Source organism: Prionailurus viverrinus, chromosome C1, assembly GCF_022837055.1.
Source record: "Prionailurus viverrinus isolate Anna chromosome C1, UM_Priviv_1.0, whole genome shotgun sequence".
NCBI lineage: Eukaryota > Metazoa > Chordata > Mammalia > Carnivora > Felidae > Prionailurus > Prionailurus viverrinus.
The window spans coordinates 93,124,827-93,151,306 of NC_062568.1; the positions used below are offsets into that span (position 1 = coordinate 93,124,827).

The 26,480-nt window shown below is 43.2% G+C and overlaps 2 protein-coding genes across 5 annotated transcripts in view; both read left to right on the top strand.

The window, feature by feature from the left end:
* NCKAP5 (NCK associated protein 5) overlaps positions 1-5,794 on the top strand; it is a 969,870-nt gene extending 964,076 nt beyond the window's left edge. For 2 of the 4 annotated variants that reach the window (XM_047870291.1, XM_047870292.1), the window contains one exon: positions 4,280-4,428. In XM_047870291.1, the coding sequence (XP_047726247.1) occupies positions 4,280-4,296 (17 nt within the window). In that variant the 3' untranslated portion in view covers positions 4,297-4,428. Of the gene's footprint in view, positions 1-4,279 lie in introns of all 4 variants that reach the window. The other 2 variants (XM_047870290.1, XM_047870289.1) reach the window with 1 other exon arrangement.
* Positions 5,795-7,314: 1,520 nt separating this feature from the next.
* LYPD1 (LY6/PLAUR domain containing 1) overlaps positions 7,315-26,480 on the top strand; it is a 36,521-nt gene continuing 17,355 nt past the window's right edge. The window contains exons 1-2 of the mRNA XM_047870294.1: positions 7,315-7,647; positions 8,979-9,116. Coding sequence (XP_047726250.1) covers positions 7,596-7,647; positions 8,979-9,116 — 190 coding nt within the window. The 5' untranslated portion in view covers positions 7,315-7,595. The remainder of the gene's footprint in view (positions 7,648-8,978; positions 9,117-26,480) is intronic.

The following is a 26,480-nucleotide window of genomic DNA, read 5'->3' on the forward strand; positions in this document are numbered from 1 at the left end:
TCCGTCACATAGCAGATTGGTTTCATTGATCTATTAACTGTTTGACTATAAGGAATTAAATTAGTTAAGTTACAATTCCCAGGGGATTTCCGCAAACTCTATCTATCCACTTGCTTGAATTATCACCAGTAACGCCACGGTTACACGAAAGGCAGAAAAGTATTTTAAGAATATGCAAAGCTATGTATTTTAATCATGAAAATATATTTTCCCCTGCCCTGTTTAGCCATACCTGGTTCCCAAGTGCAGTGAAAAGCCCCACCAGAAAGTGAACTGTACAACTGTTGCCACCTATAGGTGACAAATGTAGTACATTAGTTTGATCACAATCCAGATGAATATATGAAAGAAATGAAGATGTCTTATGGAACCAACACAATCCTTGTCAAACACTGACCTTCACAGGGCTTCTTATCATTAATATTGTTCTTCTGTAATCCTTATTTCAGATGCTCCTCTTAAAGATAATAGTGGCTGGTATTTGTAAAGCTGTCTCCAGGATAGAGGTTAACAGCTTGGCCTCTGCAGGCAAACTGCCTAGGTCCAAATCCACACTCCACAGGTACTGCTGCCTGACCTTAAACAAGTTACCTAACTTCTTCAAGCCCCGATTGGCCCCAAATGAAGATACTAGTGACCCCTTCCGCCACAGAACTGGTGTGAGGATGAAAACAGATAAGCTGTGCAATGTGCTTAGCAGAATGTCTGCACAGAACAGACTCTCAATTAAATGCTGTTATTACCATGATTAGTTTGCAAAGCACCTTCACATACAGTCACTGCCAACCAATGTGCAGTTTTGTTGCCACTCGATAGATACATCATTAGCACATTACTGTTTGACCTCAAGCCCTCCTTGTATTTTAAATGTAAATGTTATAGGACTTCAAAATTTTAAAAATACCTGAGATCTGACAAGACAGTGTTGAGGACAGCCTGGTATGCTTCTAATTGGAGACAGGGAAGGAAGCTACTTTAGTGCTTTTATTCTTAGCTGGCAGGACCACTGGCAAAACCCAAGCAAACAGTTGAGACTGTTAGAGAGGGTTGAACCAGAGAAGGTTGAACCCATCAAGTCTCCACTGAGAATCTATTGATGACAGAGCACTGGACAAGGCCTTTAGGGAGAAAGCTGGTGGGGGAAGGAGGAGGAGGGGGTCAGACAGGACATAAAATGTATAAAACGTGATCTCTACCTCAGAAGTCCAAACAGAGAGAAGACTGAGATTGGACATATAGTGTGCGGGGGTGGAGGGGTTGCTATTTTGTTTTTTTTTCTTAATATAAGCAAACTAATTAAAAATGAGAGGATCTTAAACACAAGCAAATAGTCTTCTACATTGATAGCCTCCTCTTTAAAATCTAAAGATCTGGGCCCACGTTTCTGCATGGTGACAGTAAGCTAGATGTTAAGTAGCTGTTTCTGTCTCCAGAGCAGGCACGGGCTCTGAGCTGACCGCAGTCCTCACCACTCCATGTCGCTACCCAACACTGAGGCTAAGTGCCAGGTGGCTGTATTGGTCACTCTGGCACTGATACTGTTCTGATAGTCAAGAACGATCTCATTAAAAACTGTGAAAATAAAAGGAAGACTGAGAAAGCCATGTGATTTTTCTTAAAATGGGCCATTCCTTCATTTTCATCACCTCCATAGGCCTTTGTTTCAACCAGCTGAAGAAACAAACTGACAAGCACAAAGCATTTGAAAAACATGACGTACTATTTATATCTGACACAGTGGGTGTTTTAGTGGTAAATAATTCCGTCTTCATCTCTACCTTAATACACTGAGTCATACTTGTCATCTATCTTCCTTCCAAGACTTCAAGTTCTTCCAGACTAGGTGATTGTCAAAGTTTAGCAAGTATCAGAATCACCTGGGGAGCTTGTTCAAAACATCTGCTGGGCCTCAGCATCTCTGATGCAGTAAGTCTGGGTGGGGCTCAGGAATTTGCATTTCTAACAAGCTTTCCCATAATGCCCATGCTGATGGCCTGTAGAGCAGTTTTGGAAACACTGTCTAGAAAAAGAATCCTGCCTTACTGTTATTTATTGACCACCTACTACTATGTATCAGGTCTTAAGGTGTTTTACTTCGACTACTCCCAACAATCCTGAAATAAAAGTGTGTCCTACGTACGATTTTACACCTGCAGAAGGGAGCTGGAGGGCACTCACCCAGCCAATAAAAGGGGAAAGGTGTGATTCAGGCTCAGGTGTGTCTGCCTCCAGGGCCTCGCCTGCTCCCCTTGACACCTAGCTGTATATACTCAACACCAACACCAACACCTTCCACCTGTGTCATGCCCCCTTCTCTATTAAGTGTTTATTAAGTGACTTTGAGATCCATATGGACCAGAAATAGGCAAGGAAACTGCTTGTGGTTCTTGAATAAAGAGAAAGGGAGAAGGTGTTCAGGTGAGGAGAAAATTGCAGTGAAGGTCCTTCACTTACCTACATTTGGTACATCAAAGCATTTCCTGTTCTCCGTGCATTGTTAGGATGGTACTATATAATTCTTTATGAGAAATGTCTAAAAATTGGCATGGCAATGAAAAGGGGCTTTTGCATGGTGTTATTCCTAATTATGGAGCCACTTTTCTGTAATCACCTAGAAATCTGTTCCTTAGCTTGCTTCTGATTTCAAGGCAGCCATTTGGGGTTGAAAATGAGCTCCGAGAGTAATGCTCCTGTACATTAACAGTATAATGAAATAAGTACTACTTCAAGGGTGATTTTCAAATATTCCTATAGAATTATGCCATTTCCATAATGGAAAGAGAAACTGTGTCTCGGCCTGCTCTTAGGACACCAAGGCATCCACTTACATATCTTTTTCTTTCCTCTATTAAATATTTAGCAAAGGAGAATCATAGGCTTGGATTATGTGTGCTGTTCCCTGGATCAGAACACAATTTCCTCATTGCGCCTGTGTGCATGCATTGTAACAATGTGTGTGGGGGTTGTGGTAGGTTGGGGAACAGAACTGCACTATCAGAGTCTGGGACAGTAGCAATTGAGATGGTTTGGCAAGTTACTTAAGTGGAATATATGGGTGGCAAAATGAACAATATATGGATGGCAAACAAACAAACAAAAACACAGAACATCTTGTCTTTTATTACATAAGAGCATGGTTTAATAGGAACAAGAGCATGGAAGGCAGCCAGCCTGGAATTCAAATCCTGTTCTCTTGCCACTTGCTGGGTGACCTTGGGCGAGTAGCTCTGTTGCTCTGAGCTTTGTTTTCTTCCTCTTTAAAATGAAGATGTGTAAGTTGCAAGTCCCCTATGAAAATGCTTCTAGATAAAATATATGATATTTATCTAATGATAAAATATATTCATTGAGTTTTACATGGTGGATGCTTAATAAATGGTAACTATCATGACCATGTCTAAGCCCCTATTCCTGCGTTTTCCTGGTGTTTGGATAGAATTGTTGCCCAAAGAGGAAATGTCTTAGTGGCTTTAACACATCTACATGTGTTGCTTTTGTATCTGTACCTCTCTCTTCTCTCATCTCAGATCTTAGGAACCACTGAGCAATAGAATACATTCATGTTTATAGAGTTCACCTAGGATAATTATTGAATATGGCTGCAGTGTTCTATAAAGTCCTAGAGACTGCCAGTAGCATCCTACAAATATCCCCATTTAGAGTGGTGTTACTGGAACCTCCTGGAGGGAGAGGTTACTAATGGGCAGAAGTGTTACTATGTTTTTTCCCGCCTTTGGGCTTTCTAGAATCTACACCCACAGACCTGGAGATCTCTTTCAAATATCTTTGGGCTCATAAAGGGAGAAAACAGAAACATGATAATGCTTCCCATGGCAATTTAAGGCATTGTATGCCTTGCCCACCCCACCCCCCATATAACCCCAACTTCTGGCTGAAACTCAATCCCTTATCCATATTTAAAAACAAGACAACTACTAATACTTAGTAAGAAAAGAGAGGAGTCTGAAACTTTGGTGAAGAAATATAAGGCACTTTACCTGAACAAATTTCAAATGGATCCGTTTAAAATGAAATTAAGTGGCACTTTACTGGTTTGCAAATCGGGACCTATTTATCTCAGTAAAATGATTAAAGTCTTGATTTATCCCTAAAATAGCCTTTATTATTACCTTTAGTTATACCAGAAGGTTGTTAAAGACTTGTAGGTTCTCTCTATCCCTTTAAACTGCACGTTATACAGACAATAATTGAATATTGGATAGAATAACTTGATTTTCCAAAGAAATATGTTTCTAATATTTTCCTCTTTTTATTGCAGAAATTGAAACAAGTTGAAGAAACAAAAGAAGATCCTGAGAATAGATTATCTAAAATTTCCCTGGAGTCATTCAATAAATATAACAGCAAAACTATGATTTTGTTAGAAAGAGAGAAGAACTCTCTAAACACGGTTGAAAGACAAAAGGAAGAAAAAGAAAAAACTGAAGAGGCATCTTTGAGTAGCTCAGATAGGCCTGGGGTAGACAATTTGGAATCCCTGAGTGATTCTTTATATGATAGCTTCTCTTCCTGTGCAAGTCAGGGTTCAAATGATGTATAAAGGACCGTTTTTGTTGTTGTTGTTGTTGTTTTTTCTTAGCTGAAAATGGAGCACTTAAGAAACAGTTGTGTGGAGGGGAACAGAGATGGCAACAATAAACCATGGCAACAACGGAGCCTCCATTGTCAGATTCATAACAAGTAACCCACTGGAGCTTCCTTTTCTGACAGGGCAATAGACTCCATTTGTTGTGTTTCACCAAGATTAGATGTAAACACACCCACAATGCAGAAGTCTTAATTTTGCACTTTTTTTGAATACTTGTACAGAAGTTGTAAATTTTTGGAAAAGAAATTATATTTGTAGCAAAAAAAAAAAAAAAGACAGCAATAAATTGAATCAGTGCCATGCTCTTGAAATGATGTACTAAGTGTTAGAAGTTGATAATATATTTTTCAAAATTTCCAGCTAAAGTGTTTTGTTGACTTCACTGTCCTAGTCCTCAAATTGTTTGTGGGTACACTCTGTAAAGCTAAAACAGGGCCTGCCAAAAACCAGAGGGCTCACTGTCCTCTCCAACTCACAATCTCAACGTGACATAAACTTTAATTCTCATGCAATTTCAAAATTGTTACCAGGGAGATTCAGGTTCTAGGAGTGAGTGTAATTCTGCTTCCACTGAAAAATGTAACAGGTACTCAAGTGTGACACTGATGGGAAAGGATGTGGATCAGAAGTGACTAATTCAACCACAGGTTTTCCCTCCAAACATTTTCTTACAACCTCTTCTGCTTAGTGCTTCTCTATGATTCTCAACAGTATTTGATTTTTTATCTTCCTGCTCTTTTTATTAAAATCTGGGGAAACTAGAAATGAAAACAAATTCCTATCTGTCATGTTCACTTTTTTAAAAATAAAATGAATTGCTGGTGCTACAAAAAATTCTTACTTTTTAAGATCTTTTTTTTTTCCCTACAAAGTCTGTGTATATGTGAGGATAAATTCTATTTTAAAGGTTATTTGTATTTTTTCTAGATGTGAACTATTTATAATTGCTTTTGTACAGGAGTTTGTAAAGTAGGCCTAATAGAAATATTTTTAGGATCTATATGGTTACTTCAGCACACGTTTGTATGTTTAAAGAGTGTTGTATAATCAGTGTTATTTGGTTAATTTGTGCAATTTGTTATATTGAATTTTGTTGTCCTAAATGAAAATTATGTAAAGTATCATTGTCTTTCAGACTTTGAAAAAATTCTTTTGTTTCATTTCTGAATAAAAGTTCTATCACAGTTGGCACCCTCTGAAATCTGCAAAGAACTTGTTCAAGGATCCTTTGGCCCAGTTGTTTGCTCTCACACGTGCTCCAGACAATCAATTTCCGGAAGAAATAAATAAACTGGCCCCCTTTGCTCCCGAGACAGTAATTCAGCCAATTGTAAGATCAGAGTCTGCAGACAAGGGTGTAATGGTCAGAGTGTTCAGTCTCCCCGAGGGGTTAACCAACTAGAAATGAAAAGAAGAGGGGGGCAAAGGGAGAGAAGGAGCCTGAGGCAGATATGGAACGATCTCTGCAGAGGAATTACAAGAAAGTCATTTAAGCCCTCTTCCAGACCTGCTCCGCTGGCAGGATGGGAAAATAAATAATCAGCGTCCTGGCCTGAGGAGAGCTTCCTCGCGGGGAAGGGAAGGGCACGCGGTGAAGAGGAGCTAAGCTTCTGAAGCGATTTCCACAGAAATGGGTTCTCCCCAGGGACTCAGGGGGAAGGGTGGCAACGTGCGGGGTTGGGGGCGGGGGCGCCGAGGCTCCCACACCACCTGCTGCAAGGCTCCGCTCCAAGGAAGACGAACTCAGCCCCGTGGCGTCCCGGGAGTATTCAAGGTGGGTCGCTTGACTGAGAGAGGGGGAATGGGACGGGGTCTTAAAACAGAGGCGCAGGGCAGCCTGCGACTGACTCCTGGGCTGGGAAAGCGTGATGCAGGAGAGGACCTGGGAGGACGTACTAATAACCCGTGACTTTGAGAAAAGCTGGATGAAGATCCCCGGCCTTTGGGAGGAAAAGAGAGCAAAGATATTCCCTTCTTCACCCGATTTGCTTTCTGGTGGGAACTCGCGACAGTCGTCCCCGGGAGGCCAACCTGTCCTAGGCTAGGCTTGATGTCACTGCACCCTCCAGCTGTGCGAGCGGGCAGACGGAAGGAGGGCCGCCCGGGGCGAACGGCGCCTGTCCAGGCAGGGTCCTCACCACACCCCGCCCGCTCTGCGGCCGCTGAAGCCAAGCCTGGTCTTGAACCAGAGGCCTCTACGAGGAAGAAAAGGCGCAGCTGCGCCGGCGCCCTCAGGGAGCCTGCAGGTGTGCAACTTCGTCTTACTCAGGGGAGCACGCGCCCCTCTAGCCAGCCGCCCCCGGCACTGGGCTCCCAATGCGGGCCTCCCAGCAACCCCAGCTGGGTGGACCAGCCCCGGGGGGCGCGGAGGGCTAGTGGGGCACGCGGTCCTACGACCCCACCTCGCAGGTCCCGCAGTCAGCGCCCGGCCAGTCCCCTCGGCACCTGCTGCGCCCTCCTCACGCTTCTTCAATCTCCAAGCCTCCCAACCTTGGAAAACTACACTCTGCCTCTCCTTCTGGCGTCCCTGTCCTGGGGACGTGCGGAGGCGGGAGAGGAGGGCGATAGGAAGGGGGTGGGGACCTGAAAAGATGGTCCCAGCCTTCCTCGCCCGCCACCCCCACCCCAACTCGGCAGCCGTCACGTGGTGCCTGGAGTGGGAGGTGGGGAGAAGAGACGAGAGTTTTTTGGGTGCTCCGGCTCGCCAGTAGTTCCTCCAGTCTCAGCCGCCAACTCCGGAGGCGCCGCGCTCTGCCCGGGAGCGCCCGCGGGAGGAGCAGCGACCCGCAGCCGGGAGTCCCGGCACGGGCGATGCTGGCGCCGCCGGCGGCACCTGCGGCTCCTCGTGGCGGCGGCGGTGGCCTCGGCGGCAGGAGCGCGGGCCCCAGCAGCCTCGGCAGCCACAGCCGTTGCGGCCCGGGCCGCCTCCGCCGCGGTCGCCGCCTCTGCTGCGCCTGCCCTCTCCCGGTTCCGCGGCTCCGGGAGGATGTGGGTCCTCGGCATCGCGGCAACTTTTTGCGGATTGTTCTTGCTTCAAGGTAGGGAGACGAAGAAACCACCGGCCCCGCTAGGCGAGCACACCCCATCTACCCGTCTGCCCCTTCGCCCCTCTGGCACCCACCTCCGGGCCCGTGCTGCGCAGGGGTTGCCCAGCGGGAGTTTGGCGGCGGTGACGGGTGCTGGTGTCCGGAGTCGCGACGTGGGAAAGTCTCCAGGAGGAGAGGAGGGAGCGATGGGTTTGTGGGACCCGAGCTTCAGATGCCCGGGCTGCGGGAGAAGAAGCTGAGCTGGGGAGGACGGAGGGTCCGAGATGTGTTGGGGCCTTGCCGACGGAGAGGGGGTGATAAAAAGCCCCTGACCCCACCAAGTTAACAGGCGTCTCCAGCAACCCGTGGGAGTGGCGCCGCCGACAGGTGACGGGAGCGCTGGGCAGCCTGTGGCCCGGGCGCGCCGGGGCTGGGTTGCAGCGCCCGGAGCGCCGCCGTTGTGGAGCTGGGAAGAAGCCCGGGGGTCCGGGAGCAGGGGGTGTTAGGTCTAGACAGGAGCTCATTGATCCAGGCAGAGCAGCCAGGCTGGAACGCTGCGAGATGCGAAAACGTTTCGGTCCTCTGAATTATGCAAACGGCTCTCGAGCGAGCGCTGCAGAGCGGGGACCCCCACCGGACCCTAGCCAAACGGTTGCCCTGAAAGCCAAGAAGAAAAGGTTGTGGTGTCGCGGCTCGGGCGCGCGCGCGCTCACACACACACGCCCCTTGCACACGCTGCGCCTCCCCGCCCAGCGCTGCTGCGGGGACTGTCCCGAAGAAAGGCCGGGGACTCGGGGCGCAGCAGCACTTGGCGTCTGGCACTTCCTCCTGGGTTCCTGGGTGGTCGCGTAGGGAGCCTCGGAGCCACAGCACAGGAACGCTGACGACAAAAACTAAAACTAAAAAGGCGTCTGTAAATGCAACCGCGAATGGTGCCAAAACAGTAATTAAGCAATTTGTAACCAATTAACAATTAGGCAAATCCTTAGCTGTACACTGGAGCTGAAGCATGTCTCTGGAGCTACTTCGCTCTCGAGTTGTGTACCCGGCCTCTCAACTTCCGTGGCGGAAGGGCCAGGTGTGGTGTCGGACGGGCTCTCTTGTTTCTGGAGCATTGGCCTGGGGGTCGCCGGCAGAATTCATTTGTTCTGCAGGACCCTCGGTGTCCGCGCCGCCGGCTGCGGGCTTCAGCCGCATACGCCTTTCTTGGAGACCCAGGGGTGCCGAGCCCAAGGACCCCCAGAGGTCGGAATCTGTGGCTGGCTGGGGCAGAGGAGGGCCGCGGTTTCTGGGGTGGTCTCTGTGAGGGCTGGATCTAAATCCGACTGCTTCTGTCCCCACAGGCTTTGCGCTGCAAATCCAGTGTTACCAATGTGAAGAATTCCAGCTGAACAACGACTGCTCCTCCCCCGAGTTTATAGTGAATTGCACGGTGAACGTTCAAGACATGTGTCAGAAAGAAGTGATGGAGCAAAGTGCGGGTAAGAACCAAGCAGCGCTCACCGGCCTCCAGCCTGGGGTAGGGGTAGGAGTGGGAGATGGGGGGCCGGGGGCATTAAATTACAAGAAAGGGGACTGACTTTGATTTAATGCACACACACACTGGTTACCACAGATTTACTTTTCCAATGCTGGCAAAAGGAAGAGTTCCAAGTTAATCTCATTAGAGTTAATTACCAGGGCTTCTCCCCAAGGGACTCTGGAGGGGAAGTGCATTTAAATTAGTGGCTCTCCTCTTTTTATTTACTCCCCTCATCTCTCTCTGCTAAAAGCTGATCAGGAGGCTGGAAAATATATGGATAACCAGCTCAGCTTGGGCAACTAGACAGTAGCCTGTGAGCAGTGTCAGCCTGAAATATGAAGCTAGTTGAAGTTCCCAGAGGTCAGAGCTGGAAAAATGTGTTTTGTCATAGAGCCACGCCATATTTCTTAGAAGAACACTACAGGATCTTTATTTAATTTTAGAGCTACTGCATCAAATTCCAGGCACCAATTGCCAAGATGTTCAAAGGAATGTAGTTTCCAGCCCCACAAGCTTAGCTGCTAGCTGGCTGATGAAAGGTGCTGGGCTTTATGTGGAGAAGGAGGGCATCCTGTGAGAGCAAACCTCACTTACTTCAGCTGACCAGAGTTTTCTCCCTGATGTGGAACTCCCAGCCACTCCCAATAGCCTTACCAGAAATCAAAGTCCCCTACAAGTGCACCTGGAACTTTGGGGAAAGGAATGGAACTCTACTTTGAATTCCAAGGTCAAACCCATAATGCTAGACCTTGCCATTTTCAGGATATTAACAAGAGGGGAAATCACATCATGTGGTGAATGATACGGAGTGAAGGAGTGAACCGAAGTTCTGTTCCTCTTTTGTTGGCTGAACTGCATAGCCCCCCAGAGCTTTTGGTTGAAGGGATTAAATCTGTCAAGTGATTTTCTTAACCTACTAGCAAATGAATGCAAAGGCTACAGTTTTAAAGGCAGCACCTTGGAAAAGTAGTTTCTTCTCAGAGAAGGGCCTGGAAATACCTTGCTACTAACCGCACAGATATTTGATGAGCAGATATCTAGCTCATCAATGTGTGGCGAGAGGGTATGTGTGCGCAGTTATAAAAGCTGTTCTTTTTAGGTCATTAGGTGTGGATTCTTTCCACGGAAAGCGCTGTCTTGGGGAGTCTGATACATAATTGCTCTCAAGAATAATTTGTCCCAAGAAAAGCAGCATGCATTGTTCTGTCATTTGTCATGGGATTCGGGCTATTACAAAAGCAAAATAAAATTTAGTGACAATTCTGTAGCTAAGATTGATAACTATGATTTTGGTAAGTTGTTTCTTTTCTCCTTGTGTTTCATTCTTGAGGATTTTACCTGTAAAATCTGCCCTTTTTCCAGAGGTACTGCTGCAATTTTAGTTGGAATCACTCTGAACGCTTTACTGTTTTTTGTTTGTTTGTTTTTGGGTTTTGTTTTTTTGTTTTTTTGTTTTTGTTTTTGTTTTTTGCCAAATATTTGCAGCTTTCTTTCAAATGGTAATTTAGAGCCAGAAAAAAATAGGGATAAACTGTGGACACATTAGGAACTTCCTCTGGATCCTCTAGGCCAATGCTTACCTGGGTATCATGTTTTATGAGCTGGGATATGGTTGAGACAAGGAAAGAAAAAGATACAACCCAAACTATAGCCAGAAGAGATGTCCTTTTTCAGAGAGATGTTTCTTCCTCTCTAGAAGTATATGTAAGATAAATACCACACACTCCATTTTCATAGTGGTGTTCTTCATCTTGCTTTATAATGTCCTCTAAACAACATTATAAAAAAAAGGCAGAGGGGGCATTATAATGCCTGTCTTACCTAGGGGAACGTTTAGCACAGAGAGTCTCCAGGGCTGAAATTGCTATTAGTTGGATCAAGTGGATACCTTCTCTCCAAACTACGTTTCTCCAGCCATAGACCATAGGCCAAAGGGTACACAGAGAGTGAAATAATAAAGCAATACCAATTGAGAAGTCTAGAAAACAGACACAGTTTGGACTCCAAAGAAAAGCCTGTTATAAAGGGGAAGGACACACATTCTAAGCCTGAATTCAGTAAAGTTAGCCAAATGCATGCTCCTGTGTCAAAAGAGCAATGTTTGGGGATCTGCTCCTTCCAAGGTACTTGGATTTTTGTCTCCATGTACTTGTCAGACCAATGAATAGACATGACACTTAACCCTCCTGATGCTGACAGGGATGGAGAGCCAAGCTAAGACTTGGATTGTTAAGTGACCACATGGAATGCAAGCATCACAGTCCTGGGAACATGGGCTACATGGGAACATGGGAACACAGCAGCTACTTGCCTGGGTCTTACACAGAGTGTCTCATGAAATCCAGTAGTCCTCTTTTGCACTCCTGGATTCCCTAACCCCTAACGCACCAGTGATTAATTCTGCAGTTTCAGTCTTTCCACTCTGGAGAAAGAAGTTCATACCTGTTACATAATAGTATTAGGTACTGAAGTTAGAATTATTATTATTTTCATTGGATCAATAACCTGTTCTGAAAATCTTAGTGCATGAAAACTGAAAAGGCCCGTTGACTCAGAATTCAAGGTGCACATCAGATTTTTCCTGGAAGTTTTGTTGAAATCCATATGTCTCCCGTCACTCTTGAAGCGGCCAGTTCAGTTAGTCCGTGATATACCCAGCCGTGGGTCTTTGATAAGCTCCCCAAGTGACTGTGGGGTCCCCTAAGTCTGGAAAAACCTGTTTGTGTTGTAGAGGAGGGAAACAACAGCCAGAAAAGTTCCGCTTCTGGTCTATGTCCACCAGCAGACTTTCTCCAAGATGCACCTGCTTTCCTGAGCCAGCACCTTCTAGCAAAATATAACACCAGGTTTGCCTGAGAAGATAATGCAAGCAAAGTGCTAAATATTTAAATGGTTTTCATGTCCACCATATTCACCTTACAGGCTTTGTGAACTGGTTGACTGGACAGGCCATGAAATTGATATTAAATGAATATAAGAACCAACCAGTAGGATTTTTAAAGTTTGAGTGCTGTATGGATTGGCATTTTTTCACAGGTCGAGGAAAAGCACAGTTTTAACAGACGAAGAGATTTTAATGAACCAAGCAAGTTTGACATTAAGCAGTGATGAAAGGCATTCTCTTTCCAAAAAATACCAGCGATGCAATATGCCTAGGTCTTTAGTTAGTCCTTTCTGGATTAAGTCTGCAAACTCAGCTTTTATGAATTTGGAGGCAGGTACATTTAATTTTCAATTGGGAAGTACATTTAAAATTAACCTTTACCTATTCCCCAGAGTGGCATTCCTATTAGGTGCAGAGATTTTCCACTGCTTTTTGTCCCCTTGGTCATTTCTGGAGTTATAAGGCACCAGGCTGTGGGGAAGGAGAGCCTTCATTCATTGTCCTTACTAATTGATATTTAAATGTTTGCATAACGAATGACTTGCTCTAGCAAGCTCTGCTGTTAATGAGTTAGCTTCTACTTACCAGCACCCTTGATAATGACATTTCTTTTGCTCTTGCTTATCACTGCGTTCCGAAAAATATTTCAAATATTGATTCTCATTTCAAAATAGAAGCTCCCCCCATATGAATTTTTAAAGCAGGATATAAAGAATGTGAATTTGCATTTGTTTGACAGCGCAATCTTGCAATTAGAGTTTTTCCTCTTGACTAGATACAGTGAAAGGGGCATAATTTAATTTTTATAGACTAGCCAATTTCTGCCCTAAGTAAAATATAGCTCTGTCAGTGAGCAAAATGTTACAGGTTCTCCTAAACCTTATTTAAAAGTTAAATGCAGTATATTGAGAGAAAGTTCATGATCTGAATCTGTAACCTAATCGATCTCTTCACCCATCTTTTGCAACATGCATTAATCTATTTGTCTGTTTTGCAATACAAGAGTTACTGATTTATATGCCATGTTGCATCTCCGTTATGGCTGTATAAGTAATGGCTGTTTTCCTTTTGGATTAGTTAGTCACTCATTAAGTTGGGCAGGGATGGTTGCATGCCTTGGACAGATTAATTTTATGCCTTATTTCTTACGAGCTAAATAAGGGATAGCAAGTGAGGACCTGATGTCCCTAAAACAAGGAGTCACCCACTATAGTTTCCATTGTAGAAATGGAAAGCTAACTGTGGCCTTTGTGTTCTTATATCTATGCACTCCTTATTTCACCACAATTAAAAAAAAAATAGGGTCTAGTTTGTCCTTGGGGTAGACTTGTCAGGAAGAAGTCTGCTAATCAATATTATATCATAATTCCTTTGCACATGGATTCATTTATTTAAGGTGCACATATGCATGTTTGTGCACCCAGATGCACACACAATGGCATATCCATGAATGTGTGTATATTTTTACAGGTTTGCCTGTATTCATTTGCATACACCTATATAATTCTTATCAGAAAAATAAAAAGTCATCCTTCTCTGCAGACATTCAGATCATAAATTACTTAATCTGTATTACACTGTATGCACGAAGACATTTTCTAACTTTTTTTCCCAGAACGATTTTGTTAAGAGCATCAGTAGTATCTGTTAATCTTCCAGTGCCCTCTGGTCTGCCCCATATCATTTCTTCTCCTCCGTCGTCTTCACTGTCCTCTCCTGCATCCCACCTGTAGTGGTTACTTTGTCACCCTCAAATCCATTTTGAATCAATCACCTGTGCTATGGACTATGCTCTGAGAATGAAGTGAAAAACAGAAGTCAAAAACAAATTGCCCTATTTTAACTTTGCTAAGGAGAGTCCAACAGGTTGCAACACTTTAAGAAAGATTCAGATGCCGAGAAGGATCTCCTCAAACATTAACACAGCCATGCTGAAAAGGTTTCCATGTCCAACTTGATCAGGTTATGAATTACACAGGAAAAGATTCTGTGCAGTGCATGTCAATATCACTACCTCCTTTCTGGCAGGCCACTAAAAGAACCTTTTTCTTCGGGGCGAGACATTCTGCTGGTCACTTTGGTCACTTAGCTCTCAAGAAGCATCCATCTTTTTCAGGTGGCAGGCATAGCTGGCTGTTAAGGAAGTATTTGGAAAGTAAATATCAAGTGTCATTAGTCCCTTGGACTCTCCAGTAAGTGAAGCATTTGTTTATGTTAACTTTCCAGCTGAACAAGCAGCCAATGCGGACCTCCCAACTCCAGAGCTAAAATGTTTGAAGATTGATCCAGCTCTCCCATAACACTAATTCCTCCCACTACAATTTCATGAAAGCTTCCATCATTGATGGTTTTCCTAATGAATTTAAACAGAGAGGCTTCAAAGCTGGGTTTTTTTCCCAGGTGAAAAATGAAACGGAGTATGAAAACAAAACACACCGTTTCCTTTGAACTTGGAAAAGGAAATCTGCTTCCCTTGTATATTCCTGAAACAGAAAGATCTAAATCTACAACCTGCTTCCTCTATCTCCCTCTTCCCCTTCCCCCCCTGCTTTCTTCTTCTTGCCTGTCTCCTGAGTCTTTTTCTCTCCTCTTCCTCCTCTGTCCCTCTCTCCCTCCCTTCTTTTCTTTTTTCTTTCAAATTTCTAAAATGATTGAATGTCTTAGGTTCTAAGTCCCAAACATGGCATAGTATCATCACACCATTTACAAGGATTCAATACCCAGCCCCTGGGGTTTTTACTAGTTGAGTGGGAAGGCCACTTAGCTCCTTTGGAAGAGAAAACACCCATGTTCCAGGCTCCCCAAGAAGATATAACTTAATGTCCCAGGGGCTGAGCTTCCTCCCCTGTAAAATATAGGAACAGACCAGCTGTTTTCTTGTGAGATACAAGACACTGAGGATTGCTGTCATTATAACCATCTTTAGAAATCGATCCTGAAAGTAGAAACCTGACAGAGTTGCTTCATCTCCTATCTCTACCTTTCTCTGAAGATGACCCAGAGGTCTTAGCCTAGGTTACTTGGCATATTGTTTCTTCCTTTTGCAGACTGAGAGCGCCCTTGAATGTAACCTTTGATCCCTTACAATAAGATCCTTGTAATTAGCCTGAAGGTTCACAGTGAGATAACATCCTAACTAATAGCGGGTGAATCTGAGATGCAGAGAGGTTGAGCAATTTGCTCAGGGCCACACATCCAGTGGGACTAAAACTCAAGTCCTTTGCCTTCCTTAGGATTTTTGCAATCATCATAATGCTATTTTGGGGCATTCTTTAATAACAATTTTGGTGCTATAATTTAGGTTCCATAAAATTCACCCTTTTAAAGTGGTTTTTAGTATATTCACAAAATTGTAAATATAATCTAATTCCAGATAGATATTTCATTCCAGACCATTTTCATCACCCCCAAAAAGAAACCCTGTACCCACTAGCTGTCACTAATCTGGGAACCGCTAATCTACTTTCTGTCTCTATGGATTTGCCTCTACTGGACATTTCATATAAATGGAATGATGCAGTATGTGGCCTTTTGTGCCTGGTTTCTTTTGCTTATGGTAATACTTTTTAAATTCATCCATTTCGCCTCTCAGTTTGAGATCTCTTTCCTTCTGCTTATACAAAGAACTGAAGAGAAAGCTCAGGTTGGGAAAATGCCTAAATTATGGAGGGGATAAGATGGGGTGGTTTGTGAACTTGAAACTCCATGGGATGATTAGCCAATTTACTGAGCTGAACTAAAAACCTGTGCCAAGAGCAAATCATTCCAGTGAACTGTAGGGCAAAGGAGTTCATGTTCATCAAGCACCTATGTGCCAAGTGCTGGGCTTTCCACCCATTGTCTATCAAAGAGTCAATCTGCTTCTCCATGAGGGGATCTTGAATTGGCTTGTGTTAACACAAGAATTCTGAGGCACTTGGATGCACTATTCCTAATGCCTGAAGCTCTTATCAGGATCCCAGCTGCCCATCCCTGATCAGCATCACTGATAGGCCAGGGTTTTCAGGAATCACACACTTTGTAGGCTAGAAGAGATCTTAAATTTATAATTTTACAGATGAAAAGAAAGAGTTTTTTTGTTTTTTGTTTTTTTTTTCCTGAGGCCTTAAACATCTTGAGCAGTCCATTTCTCTTTCTTCCCTTGAGAAGGCTTGAGGGTAGAGCGGGTTGAGACGTATTCTGGGAAGGCATTCTTATTAAGGCAATGGGATTCTGGCATGATTAGGTCATCCACAATGAATACTCAGGGAACTTGTGCAAGTCTGGCTTTTTTCTCCCAAACCAAATCATTGATTATAGCTTTTATGTAGGCAGTACCGTTTACTCCATTTTCCCCCTCTGTTATTCCCTCCTTAAAAACTAGGCTGGATTCTTCCTTGCCTTACTTTTTCATTGTGGTAGAAGTGATTGTATTTTGGGGAGAGGAGACTTTCTGGTAGTGGATAATACGTTTCCTTCCCTGGGCATTCTACAAAAGGTCTTGTCTATAACTTAGGAGTTTCACCCAAATCTGTGATGAATCAGCCTACAAATAAAAATAATTATGATATATGTCATTACTTCTTTCTGTCCATGGTGAACTTCAGGTTGTGGCTACATTGTGATTCAGGAGCTGTTTTCATGGGCCAGAGCTTCGGGGCATGTTCTCTTACTAATACGTTGCTTCCAATCTTCTGATTGCCTGCAACAGTACAAAGCAAAGCAGGAGATGAACTGAATTAAGTGCTTTTTAGATAAGGTGAAACCATAGAGAGCTGCTAATAAATTGCTTTTTTAAAGGAATACATTTAAATAGAAAAAAGCAGTGATGGTTCAGGATGTCGATTTCGAGCTTTATGACTTCGCAAACCACAAAGAGGGATCCAGATGCACAAGTGATGAAGTGTTGTATTATTTTAAGGAAGTTGTGATACTTGGTCCAGTGCATTTCATTTCTCACTGGACATGGACAATAGCTTTTTATGTTTTTCTATTTCTTGGACTTGTTGGCGGGAGCAGAGGAATGACTGGAGACAGTGCCAGAGGCGGGTGGCGCCAGGCATGCGGCACTCGGCCGCTGTACCCGTGCATGCTGTGCTCGGCATGAATACGAATGTGCATAGCAGTTTACAATGCCCTCCGCTGAGGCTTCTTCAAAGAGCGTCTGCGGAAGCAGGTATATTAAGTGACGCTGGGCCGTGTGTTTTATGCACTGTTTTATTGCTTATGCAAAATCTACCAAACCACTTGGGTCTCCTGTAACTTCAGAGAATCTGTTCGGAAATAACAAGAGGCTGGGCAGGTTGGCTAGTTTTCCACCCAGTGAAGACATCCAAACTAGGAGTGCAAAGAGATCTGGGCTTCAAAGCCAATCCCCATTCTTAGGAGAATTTCCCTGCCTTCAGAGGGAGAGGCAGCTAGCTGGTGGGAGGAGCTGCCCCTACTGAGGGAAGAGCTAGCTAACTTTGTTTGAAAGGTCAAACAACTTTCTACTCAGCCTGGCACTGGCTGTTGGGAGGGAAAGAAGAATAAAGCAAGGCGGAAGCAGGCATTTTACCTAAGAGTGGGTTAAGATCTAGAGAGACTAAACCAACCCCTGTTAAAACTGGCTCTATGTGGAAAAGCCAGCCAGGACCCCTGCTTACCTGAGCCCTTGGACAAGCATCTTAGACTTGACCTTCCTGGTGTAGGTGGAGACAGGATGTTCTGACAATTTTATCTTTGTTCCGCATTCTCCAGCCAGCAGTGTGCCTGGCAACAGAGCCTTTCAGTGTTTTTAGAGTACTTTTCCTAATCCAATTGAACCTCAGTTTCATGCACTAGAGCCCATTCATGGTTTTCATTTCTGGATACAGGGCTCCTGAAAGGATGCTGTGCTCATCCTCTCTCTCCCTCGCATACTCCCCACCACCCCCCTCCTTCTGTCTCTCTTACACCCACACACCTAGACTCTCTCACTCATATGAAGACACGCAATATATACCTGCTGAATGAGTGTACTTGAAGAAATCAAGTTTCAAGCAAAAACAGATAGATTGATTGGTATTTACAAAATAATAGACCAGAAATGAGGGAGCTTAAATCTCTAGCATAAGAAGAAAAATAAAACAAAGTTAAGCTTAATATACCATTTGCTTTTCAGTTAAACCAGAAAAAGCCAACTGATGCCTGTTAGTCACGGTTATCATTTAAGGAACAACTCCGAAGTGTAATAAACCCAGTTTTTCTAGTTTGTCAGCTCACTTTTGAGGCCAATCTGGCTGTGCTCTGCATAGGAGTGTTTTCTGGAAAGAAACACATATACCTCCCTCCTAAACATCCAGCTAGTTTGATAATCAAGCCAGGTAGGGATAGGACACCACTTAGCCAATCTGGTCAGCTGGTGGTTTACGTTATTAGGAACTCTGTTGCACAGTGGAGATCCACCTTGGTCGTGAACTTCCTAAGGGAGAAAGTAACCCACCCCACACATAGTCATATACTAGTTCTCCCCTGACAGACCTCTGCCCCTGCCCATAGATCCCTCCCATACACCAATGCAAATTTGAAATACAAATGGGTATGCTCCTCAAGAGAGAAACCATCCAGACTTTGAGCTGGGGGACATACTTCTAAACCCGTGAGTGTGGACAGACTAAACCATAGAGGGAAACACAGGATGTGAAAAAAAGACCATGTTTTTGCTCTCCTACTGTCTGCCTTATACTTACACTGTGTTTCACTGAACTCTAAGAGCCAACTAATTGTTTGTGTTCTTGCTCTGTTTATTAACTATCATTAATATCATTGTCCTGAGCCCCGGGTGCCATTCTCAAGGAAGCGGCTGCAATAGCTCCCAGGCATCAGAAAGCACAGTGTTGTATGTAAGGGATGAATCATGGGGATCTACCCCCAAAATTAAGAGCACACTGTATGTTAGCCAAGTTGACAGTAAATTATATTTAAATAAATAAAGCACTGTGCTTTCCCCTCTTTAGTCTGTGGGGCACAGCTTCAAAAGAATAAACCAGCCATTGCTGCAAGCAGATTTCTCTTACCTGCATCCCAGACGTCACTTTCTGGATTGCTGAAGAATGCTTTTGGTGGCAAGTAACAGGGACTTAAGCCATAAAGACATTTATTGTTTACCTAACCAGTAGTCTGGATGTAGGTGGTCCTGGAGTTAGTTGTTCCCATAGCTCAGTGATGCCATCAAAGACATGGTTCTCTTCATTTGCCCTCTCACTTCCTAAGCGTCTTGGCTTTTTGCTGTCAGGCTTGTTACCTCTTGGTCACAAGGTGACTTCTCTGTTCAAGTTAAAGAGAAAGAATAGCATCGGGAGCTTTTATCTTCAGCTTTACTCTCCCCAAGTTCCCCAAGAGAATTCTGCTTACTTTTTATTGGTCAGAACATGGTCTCATGGTCATTATTGCTATAAGGAAGATGGTAGAGGGTGGCTATTGGGTGGCCAGCTATAGTGTCTGCCAAATCAGCTTTTGAGAAATCCATGCACAAAATCAGAAAAATCGGGCACAATGCCTCCAGGATCCCCTAGAGAAAGAACAGGGATAATTCCCTTTCCTGAACATCACCTTCTCTTTTGCCTAAAGTGAACACTGAAATGCATTGTCATCCTAAATGATTATCACATTTTGGAAAGGGAAAGAAACACACACACTAGCAAGTGATGTCCTGAAGTTTAATTCAAGATGTCTGTGATGTTCCAGAATATTCGGGTTTACTGAATGCTGAGATATAAGAGTACAACTACATTTTAGTGCAAGGATATTTTTCTTTTTTCTTAGCAAGCACAAGTAGGAGAGAGGGGCAGAGAGAGAGAGAGAGAAAGAATCTTAAGCTCTTATGCAGGTTCCATGCTCAGTGAGCAGCCTGAAGTGGAGTTCAATCCCATGACCCTGGGATCATGACCTGAGACAAAATCAAGAGTTGGATACTCAACTGACTGCTCCACCCAGGTGCCCCAAACAAGGATATTTTCTATAGAAGAGAATGCCATGTTCTGGCAACAGGTGAAAGGGAAGTTAGGGTTAAAGAATAAGGTGTTCTTGGCCCACCCCATCTGGACCCATCATGCCACCAGCAACCCTGTTTTTCCTACCTTTGAGTGAATTTTTGTGCAAGAATCTGATGATTAAAGTTTGAGCCCTTAGCATTTCAGAACAATAATCAGAGGGACTTCAAGGTTACAAATTCAAGAGCCTAGTTTCATAAATTATTGAAGGGCGCTGTTAACACTGAGATAATAAGTCATAAATATCTATTCCCCCAAGCCTCCATGGCAAACAGGGAAACAAAGACACCAGCTGAGGAAAAGCAAGTGACTGTACAGAACCTTCCTGGTTCGGGAAGTTACAAATGAGCAGAGAAGTCCAACCCTAAAGTGAAGCTAAAGTCAAACTAACAATTGGCCTCATACATTATGGGTTGGTTACTTGCTTGTTATAATTAAGTTGGCATCAAGTGGTTAACAGCCTTGAAAATTAAACTCAACCAAAAAAACTTTTGAAAAGGGTAATCAAAGGTTTCTGAATAATGAAGTTAACACATCCCTGTTATAAGGAAAAAGAATGTTCCTGTGGCATCTTGTTTCATGTCTATTTTCTGGTGTTGGTGGTGCTTGTTTTAACAGACATGTTTATTTTTACCCTCGGGGTCACTGCAGCTCCTTAATATTACTGTCAATTTCCGGTCCTAGCAGTATGGTTAAGATGTACTTGGCATCAGTTTGGAGGTGGAATGTGGAACTTGGCACTTCCCTTGTTTTTGAATTTTGAGTTTTTTTGGGGGGTTTTTGAGGGTTTTTTTGGGTTTTTTGTTTTTGTTTTTGTTTTTTTGCCTTTTAAAATGGGTTGTTCGTATTCTTATTTGGTTGCTGTGGCCATCTGTAGCTCAAATGCAGGGGCTTCTTTGGCTTTTAAAATATTCACATCCATGGCAAAGGAAAAGTAATTAAGAGCCAGAACACAAAACTGTCCAGAGAAGAACTCCCTTCTGGGTTTTCTCCCTTCTTTATGCCTGATAAATGGTGTCCATCATGGCAGTAACAAGGCACAAATATAGATAAGCCTCTTCTTCCTGAGATGTTCCCATTAGAATGCAGACACTGTCAAAACTCCTCACATGGTGTTCTTTAAGAGAAAAAAAAATACTTGGGAACAGATCGAAGATCTTTTTTCTCACAGTTTCTTTCAAAGCTCAGTGAAAATGCATATAGTTCATTCCAATTACCCGTTTCCAAGCATTTTTCTTTGAGGAGCTCTTCCTAGTTCTGCATAGAATATTTATTGTGATGTAATCATAACTCTGGTGCAGTAAGTGTTGGTTATTCTTTGGGTAGAGGAAGATTAGTCTCACTCCCAGACGGGCATTCACACAAGTAGCAGTTTACCATAGAAGTTGACTTTAAAACTAAATTGTACAACGTGGGGTGAAAGTAATGGACTTTTAAAGGCTCTGTTGAGAAATTTCCATCTTTATACCAGCAAAGAAGGCAGACACAAAGGAAACTGTTGGAAAAGATAAATGCACTGTGGTCCGTAAAAAGGAAGGAACACATGCTTTATGCCTCTATTTAATTGACTGTTGGGGCAGAGACCAAAGTGAGAAAACCACGAAAATAGCTCATTTTAAAAACCTCTTTAGAGCCAGTGTGTCCTAACAGGACTGTAGTCCCATACTCTATGGGATGGGTCAAATTCCCATGTACATCTGTGTGTGTGTGTGTGTGTGTGTGTGTGTGTGTGTGTGTGGGTTGGGGGTATGATGGTCTTGATCCTCTTTTTACCCCAGTGCAGCTCAACTCACCCAGCAAAAAACAATGTTAAGTCATTACTATTTATGATTTTCAAAGTCCAGAGTCTATTTGGAATAGAAGATTAGTTGGAAAATGCTTCCCAACTTCAGAGAGAATCATGGCTACAGACTTAAATCCTAGGATACCACATAGACTGGGGCACATGGAACCTGGCAGGGTCTAGGGAGTGCCCACTGGTTATCAGCCTTTCTTCTTACCCAGGTTCTGAGCATACTGAGAAATAAAACAGGGAACAGGGCAGACGAGGGCAAAAATATCACCATAGTAACTGAGAAAGACTAAGTTGAAGGGAATAGCTTTGGGGTGAATGTCAAATGGGCTTCCAAATGAGCTGGTCTACCCAGTCCGTAAAGGCCAAAGAGGGGAAGTTTCTTGTCCTGAGGAGCATGGCAGAACACCTATTTGCTATAAGCCATTTACTCCCAAGAAGGAAAAGAAAGCAGATGAACAATGTGTGTCTGCTTTATTCTTCCCAAATTAACCAATCAGGTCACTCCTTTGAGGATGAGGGACTAGAGGTTGAGAGAGGCCCAGAGTACCCTTAGTTCCCTTTGTGTGGAAAGAAACAGATGGGCAAAAAAACATTCCCCCAGTAATCTTCCTTGAAGTCCACCCTTCCCCCGACCCCAAAAAATAGTCACTTCGGGATTCTCCAAGATCTTTGAGGCAAGAGTGGAGTAGTTAAGTGGCACAGATGTTTGGGGCTGCATGGGTCACGTGTTGGTCATCAGCATGGGCAGTGACTGGGGATGTTTCACTGTAGCTTGTGTTTGGGTCATACATAGAAAAGTGATACAGACTTGACCCTCACTCATAGTCATGTCTTTTATTTTAAAAATTTTATTTGAAATAATGTGCCACAGAAAAGCTGCGAAATAGTACAGACTTTATATATACTCTTCACCTAGTTTCCACTAATGTTGATTAACTTGCATACCTACAGTATAATGACCAAAACCAAGAAATTAACATTGGTCCAACACTATTAACCCATGGTTTGTTTTTGGATTTCACCAGGTTTTCCTTTTTCTGTTCCAGGATCCTATCTGGGATCACACATTGCATTTCATTGTCATGCCTCCTTGGTCTCGGCTAGTCTCCCAACAATTCCTCATTCTTTCTTTGTCTTTTGTGATGCTGGCACTTTTGAAGAGGACCCGTCAGCTTTTTGTATACTGTCCCTCCATTTGGGTTGGTCTGATGTTTTCTGATGGTTAGATTGTGGAAGACTACTTGGAAGTGATGTGCTATCATTTTTCAGTGCATTATATCAAGAGGTGCGTGATGTCAGCATGTCTTATGACTAGTGATGTTAACTTTGATCGCTTAATTAAGATGGTGTCTGCTGGGCTTCCCCATAAATGACTGTTTTTCTCTTTGTAATTAATAGATAACTTGAAGGAAATTCTTTGAAACTATACGGATATCTTGTTTCTCCTCAAACTTTGCTCACTAATATCAGCACCTGTTGGTATATTTCTCCCTTACTGTGGAAGTTATTCCTGTGGTGTTCTAAAATTTCTATTCTTCTGCAAAATTTCTTCTGGCTTTATTATTTGGAATCTTTCTGTAATATATAGCTGTCCCTGCTCCTCCAAATGTTTATTTAATCATTTATTTATTTGTATAAAGGTGAACTGGTGGATATTCACTTCATGCTGTGGGTTCTAATCCAGTACAGTTGTTAATTTTGTTGCTCAGATTGCCCTAGCTATCCCCTGGGAGACTGACTTCTGTGTCCTTTCAGCATGCCTCACCTTTTTTTGAAGACTTCCTTATTTTTTGGCACCACAAGATAAGATACTCCAGACTCATCTTAATTTTCCATCTCTCAGCCTTGTTTATCACTTCTCCATGGTAGTTGTATATTTTAAATGAAAAACAAGGGGTGCCTGGGTGTCTCAGTCAGTTGAGCATCCAACTCTTGATATGGGCTCAGGTCATGATCCCAGGGTCGTGGGATCAAGCCCTACACTGGACTCTGTGGTAAGCATGGAGCCTGCTTAAGATTCTCTCCTTCTCTCTCTACCCCTTCCACCTGCTCACATGTGCGCTCTCTCTCTCTCTAAAATAAAAATAAATTTTAAAAAACCATCTCAAGTCAAGGACGTTGACTTTTTAAAAAATTTTTTTAATGTTTTACATATTTTTGAGAGACAGAGCATGAGCAGCGGAGAGGCAGAGAGAGAGGGAGACACAGAATCCAAAGTACGCTCCAGGCTCTGAGCTGTCAGCACAGAGTCCCACATGGGGCTAGAACTCATGAACCACGAGATCATGACCTAAGCCAAAGCTGAAGTTAGACACTTAACTGACTGAGCCACTCAGGTACCCTGGAAGTTGACTTTTCTTAGGTACGTATTATGGACTGACACAGTCATAGGTGCTTTGCAGTCATTGTCACCTTAATCATCACATGTTAGTCTGTTGGGTCGGTACACCTTTCTCCCTTTTCAAAAGTGCAAACAGGCTTAGAGAAGTTTAGTGTGTTATCTCAGTGGTAAGTCTAGTCTAAGCCTGTTGGACTTCAGAGTCAATGTTTTTTCCACCATGCAAAGAATTATTCAGAAGCAAAATGAAACATGAACATTTTACTTATTCACTTCAGCTTGCCCCACCTTGGTCTGTAAATGAGAAGATTAAGATGTCTTCAAGACCCAGAACTTAATGGAAGAAATTAATGGTAGACCCTGATCTTGCACTTAGGCTAATATTTCTTTACATCTAACACTGTAATTCTTCTAAGGTGATTTTTATTGGTAAAAAAATTAAGTTTAACAATTTCTAACAATTTCAGTTTATTATTGAAGCTTCCTTTCCTTGCTTTATGAGGACATACAATTTCCCACTGGGTTTGCCAGCAACGATGAGTTGCCACTCATCTTCGAGCTTAAGCGATCATTTTGGATAGGTCAAGAAATAATACGTTACAAAAAAAAAAAAAAAAAAAAAAAAAAAAAACCTGAACAGGAGCCCCTTGTACTACCAAATGCCTTCCTAGTAAGTAGTGCTGCTTCTTGAACTCCCAAGTTATCTCTTTGGCAATATAAGTTCATTTGAAAATGGTGTTTTCTGAAAAAAAAATCATTATTTTTTTTCTTTCAATATATGGTGATTTTAAGAAGACTTAGAAAATCATTAAATTCCTGAAAGCACATCTAGAAAAGTATAATTAAACTCATAGGGGAAACAGGTTACCGCATCAATATTTATAATGTGCTTTAAGAGGCACTCTTGGCTTCTTCAAAGCAGAAAATATGGGAGAACAATGGAGCACAGGCAGTATTTTGGATCTACCATGGCTTAAACAAGGACACCACGTGAACTAACTAGGCTTCTTACACAAATAAGGTGGTTTCTGGTTATCTCGCAGCCACTGTAGAAAAAAACCCCAGGACCTTGTGACAGAGCATGTCAGAAAATGTTGACTGCTAGGGACAGTTGCACAGATACACTGTGGAAAGTGGGGTCTGCCCAAGGTGGGGTCTGCTCCATTTTGGCTTACATACAACAGAACCACAAGACCTCTAAATGTGAGTTTTAATCAATCTGCATCCTGCCACACTGGAAACAGTGTTCTTGTAGTGGTTCTAACTGTGCCCTTTTTTTCCCCCTCATTTTTGCCTTCAAGCTGTGCCTATGTCTTCTGTAAGGATGTTTGTGTGTGCTGTGAAGAATGTACTTTCTATAGAGACAGTTCAATTAAAAAACATAGTAAAATATGGATATAAAATTCTCCAAATAGTTTAAAGCCAGCAAAGGCCTTTGGTCGAATCTTGAACCCAGAGATCCTTTCTGGCATTCTTCAAAAAGCAAATGTTCCGGGGATGCCTGGGTGGTTCAGTCAGTTAAGTGTCTGACTTCGGCTTAGGTCATGATCTCACAGTTCATGGGTTCAAGATCCACATCAGGCTCTGTGCTGACAGTGTGGAGCCTTCTCAGTATTCTCTCTTTCCCTCTCTCTCTGCCCCTCCCCTGCTTGAGTTCTCTCTCAAATAAATAAACTTAAAAAAAAAAAAGGTAAATGTTCCAAACTGTGGGTTGTATTTCTTATAGAACTAGAGAGGAAAGACCAGGTGAAAGGGATAGGTGTTATTAGGTAAAGGTGATTGGATTTTGATAGAACAGAGGTAAGCAAACTCTGACCCTTGGACCAAATCTAGCCCAATACTTGTGTTAGGAACTGAACTGTCCTCCCAGCCCCCACCAAATTTATATATTGCAGTACTGACCCTCAGTGTGGTTGCAGTTGGAGACGGGGCCTTTGAGAATAATTAGGGTTAGATGAGGTCCAAGGGTATGGCTTCCAATGGGATTGACCTCTTTATAGGGGAGGGAGAGATATGCACAGGAAGGTCCCTATTAGGACACAGCTGACTCTAAGCCAGGGAAGTGTTCTTACCAGAAGCTTAATTTTTGCCAGCACCTTGGTCTTAGCCTTCTAGCCTCCAGACTCCGGCAAAATTTCTGTTGTTTAAGCCACACAACCTGGGATATTGTATTGTGACAGCCCAAGTGGACTACTGTGGCCGATTTCTATAAAGGAAACTTTATTGGAACACAGCCACCCCCATATGTTGTGCATTATCTTTGGCAGCCTCCATGATAAAATATCAGAATCAAGTAGTTGTGATGGAGACTATTT